This window comes from Zootoca vivipara, chromosome 10, assembly GCF_965207765.1.
Source record: "Zootoca vivipara chromosome 10, rZooViv2.hap1.1, whole genome shotgun sequence".
NCBI lineage: Eukaryota > Metazoa > Chordata > Lepidosauria > Squamata > Lacertidae > Zootoca > Zootoca vivipara.
Window position 1 is genome coordinate 36,974,197 of NC_142593.1, and position 14,247 is coordinate 36,988,443.

The following is a 14,247-nucleotide window of genomic DNA, read 5'->3' on the forward strand; positions in this document are numbered from 1 at the left end:
AGATTTTTACATCTTTGCTATCACTGCAAATGCAAAGCACACATGTCAAAATACTAGCTCTATTAGTAAACAATCCGTTTCCAGGCATTCCTTTAAAAAGTGAGCAAAAAATAACTTCCCTCTAAAATACTTAATTTTATTAGTGATAGTACCAAAGATAACAAGTATACAATCTTTACTCTATGCTACTTACACATCATAAATATGACAGCTGTTGTTCCAAGACACAATCTTTCAGTCTTTCAAGACGCATATGAGATTTGTCATTCCTTTATTATCAGAATAAGCTGTTTACCAGCCAACTTCATGTGGCTTAAACATCAAAAAAAAAACTGTCCATACTTTACATGGTAAAGCATTCACTATAGTTTTAATGTACACAGAGGCCAAAAGGAGAGGAAAAAAAACTTTTGACTATAGCAAAAAACAAAGGGCTATTAAAGCAGTCACAATCAATGGGCTTCATTTCCTTACAGCATGTTTTAATTTTTCCATTTACCATAAAAGGTTTACATTTGCATTAAGTGCAATTTAGAGAACACAAAATGAAAACTAGTTTTTACTTGGCTTTTCCATCGCTTTCTGGTGAGGTAAGGCAATTTGATTGTGTTGTATTCAAAGCAGTTCTTGATTTTAGTGTAATCTTATCTTAGGGTACAACCTTTTGTTGTCAGTCTTACAATGCTGAAATGAATTCAGAGAGGAGTTGCATTTGTCAGATGCTGTTCTCTTACAGGCTATTTTCCAACAAGTAAACAGGAATCTGAGTGATTATGTCTTCTCCAGGGAGAACTTGCAAGCTGTCCCTGTCATGCTTCACAACTGGTGTTAGAAATGAAGAAACACTTTAAAATGTCCAGAAGATAACTATTTTAAAAGGGCACTTTTAAAGGGCACTTTTGATTTTGATGCCCAGTCCACAACCCGTGATATATGTTTATTTAGAACTGTTCAGTTTGGCATACACTATAGTTAATTTATAGGATAACTGGATTGCAGACAGGGCCACATCCACTATGATGATCCTTGAATCTTGATTTCAGCTATGACCTTTTCCCCCATTTAAACATATCTTCAATCTGTTATCAAATAACCACCAAGTGTACTCACAAGGCTGACTTCTCAGATGCTTACCTACTATTGTGATAGAACCATCTAGAAGATGAAGGATTAGACAAAGAGGGGATTAAATAACATGTAATTCCTAGGAATCACTATTCTGTGTTTCAAAGAAGGCACTAAAGCATTAGCTTGTGCTCCCACATCCCAACTCAAAAACGAAACAATCTTGTCATGGGTCTCTGTCCTATTTGCAGGTGACTGGACACACTACAATATAGCTCAAAACGAAGCCTGTTGTTTGGAGATTACTACAGAGATGTGCTTATAGTTGGAAGAATGGAAATCTAGTATAAACATGGCCGTTCTTTCTAGAATCTGAACATTAGCATGCATTGATCAACTACTAGTAAGAGAAAGCTTTTAGTCTTATAAGGAAATTACTTAAAAATATAAAAAGAAAGTCACAAGCAACAAATTAAAGAATCTTCACTTGCCTTTGTGGGCATAAACACAGTAACTGTAAAACTGTTAGGATAAAACTTGTCATCACTGTCATGTACAACAACAAGGGAAGCATGTGTATCTCTGCACCATTTTCAAGCACATTATCAAAACATATCACATTGAGTTTAGTTTAAAAACCCACAAAGCAAAACAAAAAATTCAAACTACCAATATTTTAACAACTTTGAAAGCATCCCCAGCAACTTTTGTGGGTAGTACAGATTACAGCTTTCCACTTATTTGTAACAGCTGTCAACCAGTCTTATCATCACTGAAATGCATGGATTTCTACAGATGATCAGATCCAATGCTGTTGGCTCTTGTTGCAGCAGATCGTACTGGTCAGTGCTGCTTCTTGCTCATCTTCAAGTTGACCAAACCACCCGAAGAACCCGGAGTGCTGCTAGCACAATACAACATGTCCGGTTGATTGCTTGGTAATTTTTATCTTCTTTTGGTGGGTTGTGGGGGAGAGGAGGAGAAGCTTTGTCTCTTTCCACAGTTGGGTCAGAGGTCCATTCAGTCCTCTACACATCTTCTGTTTTAACTGAGAGGGTTTCTTCATTTGGTTGGCAGTTCCCATTTTGTTGTAGTTTGACGTCTTCTGCAACAGGTGTGTCTTCCTTTTCTACTTTGTCAATTTCAGAATTTTGGTTCTCTTTACTCAGATCTTTATCCTGCGCAAAGTTTTAAAAAGCAAAAAATTGTAGAATAAAAAGACCTTAAGAAATGTATGTTACATCACTAACATTCTGATACATTTCAGATTAGTATATATCACTTTAGTTATAGTAATTTACAGTAGTACCTCGGGTTACGAACACGATCCGTTCCGGGTCGCAGTTCGTAACCCGAAAAGGTCACAAACAGAGCGCCATTTTTGCGCATGCGCCGCTTCTGCGCATGCGCGGAACGCGCACGCGACGAAAACACTTCCGGGTTTGCGGAGTTCGTAACCCAAACTGTTCGCAACCCGAGCGGTTCGTAACCCAAGGTACGACTGTATTTTTAAAGATGCCCACTTGTTTTTTGAGAATAGATATGAGCAGCCAAATCTGTCTTCCCGATTCAAATATTACCGGATGTGTATTAAAAATTGCATAACTACTTCTGCAGGCTCAATGAAGCCTCTTCCCCACCCCACCCCCCCATGGTGCTCCTCTAGTTTCAAAACTTTTTAAAGGCAGTTTGTGATACGGCATCAGGCATTGCTGACAGAGCGATGGTCAAAGCAAATCCTGGAGGATAAATAATACAACGGGGGAGAAACTAAAGGACAGCTTATTAGGACAAGAGGACCTATAGGATGTGACCCTCAATCACTGAAATAGAGGTTGGGTTTTCTGTCAGAAAGAGGAGGAGAAGAACAAGCACTAGAGAGTCCTAGGACCAACGTCTAATATTAGAGACAGGAGTGTTGAGGTCTAGGCCAGCTCTGCAAGTCTGTGTTTCTAAAAATGATGGGCCCTTTAATATCCTGAACTATCAGAAGGACCAGGAGGCTGTATCTTCCTGATCCACCAAAACTAGGATAGTTTCTCAGGGGTTTTTCTTTTCTCCAACTCATGACTAGGAACTAGGTGAAGTAACCTGTGCATTTCTTTTGCTAAACTCCCAGAAAATACCTAGCTATACTCATACCTGCTTCTTTAACATCACTTGCCATGAAACCCTGTGATGTGGAGTTACCCTACCACCAACACCATGGCAACAAGCACATACCAAAGCAAAAATCAGGTTCCACTAGGCATGTCCCAAATTAGGTCTTTGCATTTCAGTCAGAAAACCCATGCCAGAACCTCAAGTTCAAATAAAGGATGGAAGCAAACTAGATCAGCTACTCATATTCCTAAACACCAGCACTAAGAGATCTTGTTCCATAAGAGTTCTAGAGGAAGGGGGTTACAACAGAGAATACGCCAAGCCTAGTACGTGCAATTCTTGAGGCCTTGCAATTCAGTGTTAACTTGACACTATTAAAAAGTATTTGTGTTCAAGCTAATGTGAAGTAATACAAAGTTTTATTTGTGGTTTTCGATCCACAGTGGCTCTTTCACACATGCAAGTGCTCACTGGATAACATAGTGAGGACGTGCTTTGCTACCAAGAACACTCCTGATACTTTTGAAGTGGTGAAGGCATAGCTCATTTCTGTATTGAAGCAGAAAGAGACGGGATTCTCCTGCTTAGGTAGTCCCCACCTGCTATACTTTGCGAATCTTGTGAACTGATTCCAGTTCTAAGAGGACAGGAAGCAAACAGCTCTGAGAGTTTAGGGAAGCTTTAAATGTTTAATAGACTATTGTATTTTAATATTCTGTTGGAAGCACCCAGAGTGGCTGGGGAAACCCAGCCAGATGGGCGGGCTATAAATAATGATATATTATTATTATTATTATTATTATTATTATTATTATTATTAGAGTAACAGTGCGGGCCAGTATAAATGATTTTGTTGCCTCTAACATGAAATTACACCGTGAATGTTCTCCTTATCATCTTGGATTTTGAAACAAGATGAACTGCTATAACAACAACCACCATTACCACCCAGCCATGTATTCTACACAACAAAGGTGCTTTATCAAAAGAAAAGAAAAGAAATCATTCTGCAGGATTCCCCCAATTCATTAGAACACTACAGATAATCTCAGAGTGGTGGTCATGTTCTGTTGCCCTCATCTGTAATATTTTAAAGATACCTTGAAGAAGGGTCTCTGCTAAGAGCCAGCGTTGGCATGTTGTTTCTCAAGAGCTGAGAATGCAACCACTTTGTACCTTCCAGCTTCATATTGCTATATGGCATGTACATTGCCATACTAAGCAGCCTACTTAGTCCTATTCATCAACTGCAGTGAAATTTACATTTTCTTCAGATTCCCCACACCCACCCAGCCTGCAGTGAGCAATATGTTCTTGGAGGTGCTAGGCACTTTAGAAGCAACCAATGATTTAAGGGGTACACCAAACACCACCTGAGAGGAAACTGCATGAGGTATGCAAACAGTCAATGACAAGCATTCTTTTCCACACCTATTTCTTGCTTGCTCACTCATTCACAGTGGCTTACCTTCAAAGTTGTGGTTTTATCAGATTTCTCTTTAACATCCTTGTCTTTGCTACTCTTTTTCTTGGAGGTAGACCGCTCCCTCTCTCTTCTATCATCACTCAGGTCTCTCTCCTTATCGGTCTTTTTCTCTTTCTTATTTCTGTTTTGAAAATAAGAATTAAGTAGTTGCAATTAAAAAGGTCATATATGGTCTGTTCACAATCCCCTGCATGCATCTGCTGTATGCACATAGGGACACTTTCACACAAATGCTGAACATGCCACATGAAGGGGCAGAGGGGAGCAGCCAATAACATGGTCTGACATTCTACCATGGCAAGAAATTAGCTAAGTGAGACAACCCAGAACCTTCTTCCCAACACTGGCAGAATAGAGAGGGAGAAATGATCCCTAGCTCATCTTTCGTGCAAAATGTGGTTACTTGTTGTTGTTTTGTACTTGCCGATTTCAGCAGAGAGCCAAAACAAGCTTAGAATCATAGAACTGCAGTTAGAAGGGACCCCAAGGGTCATCTAGTTCAGGCATAGGCAAACTCAGCCCTCCAGATGTTTTGGGACTACAACTCCCATCATCCCTAGTTAACAGGACCAGTGGTCAGGGATGATGGGAATTGTAGTCCCAAAACATCTGGAGGGCCGAGTTTGCCTATGCCTGATCTAGTCCAACCCCCTGCAATGCAGGAATCTCAGCTAAAGAATCCATGACAGATGACCATCCAACCTCTGCTTTAAAACTTCCAAGGAAGGGGAGTCCACAACCTCCCAAGGGAGACCGTTCCACTGTCGAACAGCTCTTACTGTCAAGAAAGTTTTTTCTGGCGTTTCTGTCTCCTTTCTCCAGCTTTATGCTGGATGGGGCCAATAATTCTGCAGTTCACTGCTCCCACAGTCCACTTCAAATACTGCTTCTGGCTAAAGATGCAGCAGGTGGCTTCAGGCAACTAACTAGTTTTCTCAGCCTCATTCCCCCAGCTGCAATACTGGGATAATCTTATTGCAATCTTAGTAGTAGTAGTAGTAATATATTTTTACCCTGCCCATCTGGCTGGGTTTCCCAGAACAACATCTAAGAAGATTTTGAACATGCAAGTGCTATAAAAATGTAAAATAATTATCCAGCAGGAATGAACTGCTATTTTGTAAACGGCTCAATGCTTTCTCAGAAGTATAAAGCAGTTTTTCCACATACTCAGCTCTACTGAAAGTAATTTTACACCAACAAAGAAATCAAAAGTGTATCCGTATTCCAGCTCATACATATGCCAATCTTAAAATTCACATCCCCTCTTTTCCTTATAATTTGAGTTTAAAATTTTATGCAGCACACTTCAATAGAAGTATTTCCAGGATGTGACTTCCTGTTTGCTCACAGATCAAGATGGAGTGCGGGATCGTTTCTGCTGAGCGATCCTGAGCTTTGCAAGGGTAAAAAGAGGTCTCGCCAGGGCTCCGCGGACCTCGAAACCCAAGGATAAAATCCTTGGGGACCAGGGGACTCGGCTGCGTTCGAGGGCGACTCTCCAGCTCGGAAACCGGGCTCACTAGAAGTCCGGAGGGAGCAGGATCGAGATGTGAACGCTGGAGTCCATTCTACCCTGCAGAGTGCTGCCTCGAACTCCTAATGAGAAGCGGGCAAACACCCTGAATTTAAAGTTTGGTTCCGGGACCCCAAGATAAAGAAGAAACAACCATAATTATAATTTCAAGAACAGTAAAGGGAGTTCTGGAACCTTGGAAAAAGGTATGAAGGAAAGGGATTCTTCTAGGCGCTGTCGGAAATATGGCGCAGGAACGCCAAGCTATGAGAGAGTCAGCGTTTAAGCAAGTGGCTGAGTAAGCTTAAAGGCAGCAAGATTTCCGAAAGAGAAAGAGAGAGGAAAGCAAGCTGTAAAACGTATACAACGTATCTAACAAAGAAAGACTCAACTAATGTTTCGAGTGCCCAACTAAGATTGGAACTTTGTATCCACTACGGAGCTTAGAATCACCAGACTTGTTTCCCGGCTGGAGAGGAGGAGAGAGAAGTGAAGATAGACTCCACGTTATAGAGCTATGAATGGAAAACGCCCCTGTTGGAGGACGGTAACTTAGGAAAATCTAGTATAAAACGGGCTTTTGAACTTATACCCCCTCGAAATTAGCTAAACTTTATTGACTTTATTGACTTAGTGGGATTAGCATAACTAAAGTGCCTTCAGGATACGCAAGCTTTGAAGCAAAGCAAATCAGAAGAGGACAGCCAGTTTTTTTAAGAACAGAAGAAGATTTAAGTGCCAAGGAATCATATATTATTATTATTATTATTATTATTATTATTATTATTATTATTATTATTATTAAAGATCTGTAAAGGACAAACGGTGGGAAAGTATAACATGGCTTAAGGGGGCTGGACTGATAAGCGGTTCCTTGTGATTAACTTATTGATACTGCTTTTGGATTGTGTTTAAAGGTGAATAAAGGAAGACTGCCAGGGGGTAGGACCTCTAGTGGGGGAAGAAGGTATAGCACAATAGTAAAGAAATACAAGGAGACCTTAAAATGCCTCGCAAAGGAGTAAAAATATAAACCCCTGAAGAGAGAAGACCTTCAAGATCAGAAATAGAAGGGGATGGGGATGGGGTTCTAATTAAAATTCTGGAAGAGATTAAGCAAATAAGGACAGAATTGAGGGAGAGTGAGATGAAAATAGGCAAACAATTAGCTGAGGTAATAACTGAAATATCAGGACAAATAAAAACACTGGAAAATAAAATCCAGACAGCTGAAGAGCAGACAAAAAGGATACACATAGAGGTCAGAGGAAATAGGTTAGAAAGGGAAAAAATGAAAGGACAAATAACAGAAATAATAAAAACACAGGAGAATATGTTGGACAACCTGGCGCTTCTTCAAATGAATGAAAGGTCAAAGAACTTAAAATTTTGCGGTGTCCCAGAAATGGAGGGGGGAAACCTAAGGGGTAAATTAATTAGAGAAACTGCTAGGTTGCTAGATTTGAAAGAAGAGGAAGTTGATTATATGATAACCAATGCATTCAGAATAAAGGTTAACTCACCCATAACAAGATCAAAACAATGTCCAGGGGTCTGTTTAGTAACATTGAGTTCAATAGAAGTCAGAAATACAATTATGAAGAAAAGTAGGGAGGAGAAGTGGTATATAGATGGGAAACCAATTGTGGTGTACAGAGATATTCCAGACCGGTTTTTATTTAAAAGAAATGTTTACAAAGAGTTGACAAAAAAAATGACTGAAAACAAAATAAGATTTCGATGGGAGTACCCTGAAGGTGTTCTATTTTATTACAAGGATGAAAAATTTAAGATTAAAACAGAGCAGGAGATGAAGGAATTTGGAAGAAGCCATAAAGAGTTGGGGAAAATACAAGGAGTGGTAGAGGAAGCTGATAGAGCTAAATAAGAAACTGAGCACGAAATATAGGAAATATATATATATGTATAGATATATATAATGATAAGAGGGTGGAAAATTAAGCTTAGCAGGTACTCATGCCAAGATTGAGAAGAAAGTGGAAACTCCTTGAAAATTAGAAGAAATTTTAATAGATTATATGGACAATAAATACCAACGATGGGAGACTCTAACGGGGTCCCTTCTATTGAAATGGTTAGTTTAGTTTTGTTGTTTGTTTGTTTATTTTTGTTTAGGTTTGGAAATTGTAGCAAATTTTATTAGTGGATGAATGGTGATAGTAAAAATTGGATACAAGGAAAAAACAAAATCAACAGCAAAAACTTGACAGTAGGGCGAAGAAACACTATGAAAAGAAATATGTAAAAATATATCAGTAAGATGTGTTGAACGTATTAATACTAGCAAATTGAATTCAATCTCATAACTAGATGTTATAAAATACTTTATTACAATAAGATAACAGGGTATGAATATTAAAACATAACATAGGACACAATTCATTAATTTGGTATAGTAAATACATGAGTGATTAAAAGTCAGTTATATACTGTATGTATATTCAATGTTATGTTTATAATTTGTGAAAGAGAGAAGAAAATTAAAACGAACTGTGAAAATATTAGCGAAAAAGGGAAAGATGACAGAATGAAGACAGAAGAAAGAAGAATGGAAGTCCAACATACAAAGTTGAATAGAAATTGGACTTAATAATATTTTTGGTTTTTGTTTCTAGCTTTATGTTTCTCCCTCCCTGTCTTTTCTTTTCTCCTTTTCTTTTCTTTCTATTTGACTGGAAATTTAAGAATTTAAAGCCATGATAGATATAATGAATATAATGTAATGAACATAGAAATGGAAAATTTAATAAAAATTATTGCAAAAAAAAGAAGTATTTCCAGGATGTGTGTGTGTGTCAACCCCAATTTCTCGTCATTCTAGTAAAATGACCACTAACAGAGTGAGATGTGCACTGGGGAGAGCCTGCAGTGTATACTGTAGGACCTTACGTGATAGAGCTATACACTTACCTCCTTGGAGATGGAGATCGAGAGGATTTCCTTTTTGTAATTTTAGATGATCTTGGAGACTTTGAGGGACTTCGGCTCTTCCTCTTCCGTCTATCTCTATAGGATTTATTGATTAAAGATTAATGTTGGAAATTACAATTCACAAGTGGGAACGGTAACATGTTCCAGTGTGGAGAGCTCCTGTTCACTGTTTCTAATAAGCCAGCCACACCTTCCCCCACAATCCTCCACTGTTTCCCCTTCCACCTCCTTTCTGCTCCCCTCCCCGACCCAACTGTCAGCGTTCACTGGGCACACTCAGTTCACCCCACCTTAGGGGGATTTTCCCTAAAGATTTTTTGCGCTTCTGGAAACCTCTGGATTTCCCCTAAGCAGCCTTAGTGCTTAGCAGTCACTCAGTGCACAATCACACAAATTAAATGCATGCAAGGCAGAGATCTCGTGAGTGTCTCTAGACCCCGCACAAGAGCCTCCCAAGGGGGCAAGGGCTACTTAGCTTACTGGCTTCGGAAAAGTAGGGGTGGTCATGTGGGAACATGCAGAGGTTGTTCTCACTGTATATGATTTTGGCTTTATGTGCAGATCCCGCACCCCGCCTCCTACAACATGAGCCTACTGGATTTATCCCTATGCAACACTAAAGACACGATTTATTCTACACTGATTTGAATACGTTTTCAAAAAAAAAATTCCCCACAAACAGAAGCAATAAATCTACAAAGCCTGACAAAATTATAAGAAAAAAACTGAACCTGCTGGAACTTCGTGATCTTCTTGAGGAGCTGTAGCTTCTGGGGGGTGTCCTGGATCTCTTTTCTTTCTTCCTTTTTTCATCTCTCTCTTTTTCTCTCTCTCTTTCCCGCTCCTTATCTCGGTCTTTTGCCTTCTCTCCTTCCTTGTCCTTATCTTTTGGCTTTTCTGCTTCCTTCTCTTTTTCCTTTTCACTGCTTTTCTCCTCTGCTTTTTCTATCTCTTGGTCTTTCTCCTTGTCCTCCTCTTTTTCTTTTAGCTGTTCTTTGCTATCCTTCTCCTTGTCTTCCTCCTTCTCAGTCTCCGTCTCTTTTTCCCTCCCTCGGACTTTGTCCAGATCCTCTGTCTTGTCTTTTTCTATGTCTGACACTTTCTCTTTGTCTCTTTCTTTTTCCTTCTCCTGGTCTTTCTCCTTCTCCCAGTCTTTGTCCTTCTCCCGGTCCTTGTCCTTATCTTTTGCACGATCTTTGGTTCTATCCCTGGTCTTCTCTTTGTCCCTCTCCCTCTCCCTGCCCCTTTCCTTCTCCCTGCCCCTGTCTTTATCCTTGTCTCGGTCCTTCTCTTTTTCCTTCTCTCTGTCTCTTTCTTTACTAATCTTTTCCCTCTCTCTGATCCTCTCTTTGCTTTCCTTCCTCTTCTCCCTGCAAAATGAAAAAATTAATTTAAATTGTGCAGCATTCATTACAACAAAGTACTAAAAGTCAACTGCTGCCACAAAAACCTCACACCTATACTATGTAGAAGAATTAAAGTTTACTATCCCGCCTTCCCTCCTACCCCCACCTCTTTTCTTCCCACCAACAAAGTCTCATATTAAATGACTGATCTGTAGAAAGGACTTCATGATCTGAAAATAGAGATGATGTATGTACCTTGCACCCCCCAAAAAAAAACCTTAATAAAAATAATTATAATTATATAATACCGTTTTATTGATTTGGGAGCTGTATTTTTGTTTTAAAGGATATTGTTTTTATATTTTACACATTAAGTAGTTTAGAAATGCTTTTAAATAAGTAATAAGTAAATAATAAAAAGGAGATAAAATTAGAGCTATTTGTTATACTGAAGGAGTGAAAATGTTGGGATGGTACAAAAACCACTATTTCATGGTGAGAATGTAACCCTACATCTAATGTTCAGGAAGTCGCTCAATACCTCACAAGGAATATAAAAGGAATTAATCATAGGAATCTTACCGAGAAGGCGACCGGCTTCTTGATCTCAGCCTTTCTTTAGATTTTGAGCGCTTTTTGGGTGGAGTTTTGGATCTGCGCCTGTCCTTCTGGCTGGAGCGGGATCTGTCCCGTCTGTCCTTCTGGCTGGAGAGGGATCTGTCCCGTCTGTCCTTCTGGCTGGAGCGGGATCTATCGCATCTGTCCTTTTGGCTGGAGCGGGATCTGTCACGAGATCTACTCCTATGGCATGCAACAGCAAATGATAAATGCTATGGACTACATTGTTTCACCAATCCCTATTATAAACCATACAAATTGTAATTTGCACTCCACTGTACAAAATATTTTACAATTTGTCAAACATAATAATAGGCATAAAATAGAGAATGTAAATCAAAATTGGCTTCCTAGCAAAAGGTAACCAAAACAAAATTGTTTGAGAAAGGCAATCAAACTGATAAAATACCCTGTTTCTCATATTTTAAGACATACCCATAAAATAAGCCATAGCAGGATTTTTAAGCATTCAAGGAATATAAGCCATACCCCGAAAATAAGACATAGTGATAGGCGCAGTAGCAATGCCGGCTGCGGCAGGAGGAGGAGGAAAAAATAAGACATCCCTTGAAAATAAGCCATAGTGTGTTTTTTTGAGGAAAAAATAAATATAAGACATGTCTTATAATATGAGAAACACGGTAATGGACAGCAAAGTGCCACCTCAAATTAGCATTACTTACAGAACTAAGATGTGGTGTAAGTATTCCATAATGAGGCCTCCTTTCCCCACTTTTTTCAGAGGGAGAAGAATCTCATGAAATTTGCTTCCATGCATACAAAGCTTTGCAGTTTCTATTAAATGACACCCCCTTCTTTGGATTGTGTGTAGACATTTACTATAACATGGCCTTGATATTTTTGGGGGGAGGGGACGGCAGGGTGGGATATGGGAGACAGAAACACTGCATTTCAGTATTGAGGCTCATTCAAATGGTCCATATACCAAAGGAGTATCCCAGAGATACACCTGCTTCATCATTAGTATTTATTTTTTGTAAGCTCCCTGAATATTTTAATGTGTGTCATCATCACCAAGCAATACAATGCACTGCGAAGCTGCTGTTTGTGATCCAAGTGAGGTCCAGCAGGCTGAAAAGAACTAAATGGGTATAAAACTACATTTGTGGCTCACCCAAAATGATTTCGTACAGGAAAACGTTTACGAATGTATCTGCAAAACAATTTCACTGAACTTGCTCGGGTTCCTACTCAGTGCAATTATTTATTGCAATACTCATCTGACGCAATAGGAGCGTGTGTGCATGCTAAAGATTTGAAGTAGAGCTAACGTTCTGTTGTAAGTTTCCACAAACAAAACTTGAATTTCATTTACGTATATTCCGGTGTATAAGATGACTGGGCGTATAAGACGATCAACTTTTCCAGTTAAAATATAGAGTTTGGGATGTACTTGCCATATAAGAAATACGACCCAGCGTATAATAATAATAATAATAATAATAATAATAATAATAATTTATTATTTATACCCCGCCCATCTGGCCGGGTTCCCCCAGCCACTCTGGGCGGCTTCCAAAAAAACAGAAATTCTAAAATACAGAAATCCATCAAACATTAAAAGCTTCCCTAAACAGACGACCCCCGACTTTTGAAAAGATTTTCCTGGGTTAAAAAGTAGTCTTATATGCAGGAATATTTGCTTACATTTGTATCCTGCCTTTCTTCTATCATGGAAGCAGCATAGATGTCGTTTCCAGGTGGTCAGCTATTCAGGCACTGCCCAGACCTGCTCGGCTTCAAACCACCCTGGTTGCTGGCTAGACTGTAAAGGCTACCCAACAGAAGTAACAAAGCTGTTCCACCGAGATATTTCAAACTGTTACCTATCTCATCCAATATACTGCTCAGCATGCTGATCAAATACTTATTCTGGTTTCCTTGCATTGTGTGATTTTAATATTTGTTATTGTATTGACAGAGAGATAAAACACATGTAAAAAACACCAAGTTATCAGGTCCAGTACTGCAAATGGGAAACTAATGAATGGGACTGCACACTCTACACAGAAGGCCCATTTTAAATCGAATACTTCCATTGCTTATTAGCCTCATGGCACTCCTCTGTAAAGTGTATTAAACTTCCACTGAAGAGTATGACTGCCATCACAACAGATTTAGAATTGAGGTGGTAGTGGGTGTTTTTGCTTAAAAGAAAGGACCTGTAAACCGAAGAGGCAACAAGAACAAAACAATGTTGGATATTTAGATAAACAACGACTGGTGTAACAAAATGTAAATATAATTCACTATCGACATTAGAATTAGTATTAAACACTATCTGAATCTGAGATACTTAATTGCTGTATACTTTGGGGCAAAAATTAAAGCGGAAACAGACCATTTGATTTGGGGGCTACCTCAGCTACCTAAAAACTAAAACGTTGCCAAGATTTCCATCCTTGAACTTCAGAAGCATTGCCACAGTATGTTAAGGGACAACTTCATGCACCTCCTTGGATAAAGATGTAGCCTCTGCAGGCTTTTAGATCTCTCTCCTCCAGCATAAAGGAATTTTATTTGAAAATCATCCATCAATGATATTTTACCCTGGTATGTTTGGCTGACATTACAAGATCAGGGTTGTGGACCACTGGGAGCTGATTGGCACATGTGACAGAGTTGCGCCAAAGTCCATGAATTTTTGAAACAAGTGATTTTAAAAATCAGGACACTTAATAGATGAAAATGTGATCCTGGACCTGAATTATGTACAGTGGTACCTCGCTAGACGAATGCCTCACAAGACGAAAAACTCGCAAAACAAAAGTTTTGCGATTTCAATGGAGACTCGCAAGACGAAGTTTCCTATGGCACGCTTCGCAAGACGCATTTTTTTGTCCCATAGGGTGCCTCGCAAGACGAAATATTTTTTTTCCATCTTGCGAGGCACCCTATGGGACACCACACTTCAATGCGTTCCTATGGGAGCCGCTTCGCAAAACGAATTTTTCACTATACGAAGCGACTCGCGGAACGAATTAAATTCATCTTGCGAGGCACCACTGTATTCTGTATAATTTTTATAAAGGTAACATGGATCTTATATGTAAGCAGTTAAATGTATAGTTACTGGTAGTTGCTTGATTAGTAATGGAAACAAGCTTCACACTATACAGTACTCATTAATTCAAGAAAAG

At 39.2% G+C, this 14,247-nt stretch overlaps 1 protein-coding gene across 12 annotated transcripts in view; it reads right to left on the reverse strand.

Annotated features, from left to right (window-relative positions):
• Positions 1 to 115: 115 nt before the first annotated feature.
• Positions 116 to 14,247, reverse strand: part of SREK1 (splicing regulatory glutamic acid and lysine rich protein 1) — a 31,372-nt gene continuing 17,240 nt past the window's right edge. For all 12 annotated transcript variants that reach the window (XM_088652672.1, XM_035099714.3, XM_088652673.1 and 9 more), the window contains 5 exons: positions 11,051 to 11,269; positions 9,854 to 10,492; positions 9,102 to 9,197; positions 4,637 to 4,775; positions 116 to 2,243 (listed from right to left, as the gene is read on the reverse strand). In XM_088652672.1, the coding sequence (XP_088508798.1) occupies positions 2,094 to 2,243; positions 4,637 to 4,775; positions 9,102 to 9,197; positions 9,854 to 10,492; positions 11,051 to 11,269 (1,243 nt within the window). In that variant the 3' untranslated portion in view covers positions 116 to 2,093. The remainder of the gene's footprint in view (positions 2,244 to 4,636; positions 4,776 to 9,101; positions 9,198 to 9,853; positions 10,493 to 11,050; positions 11,270 to 14,247) is intronic.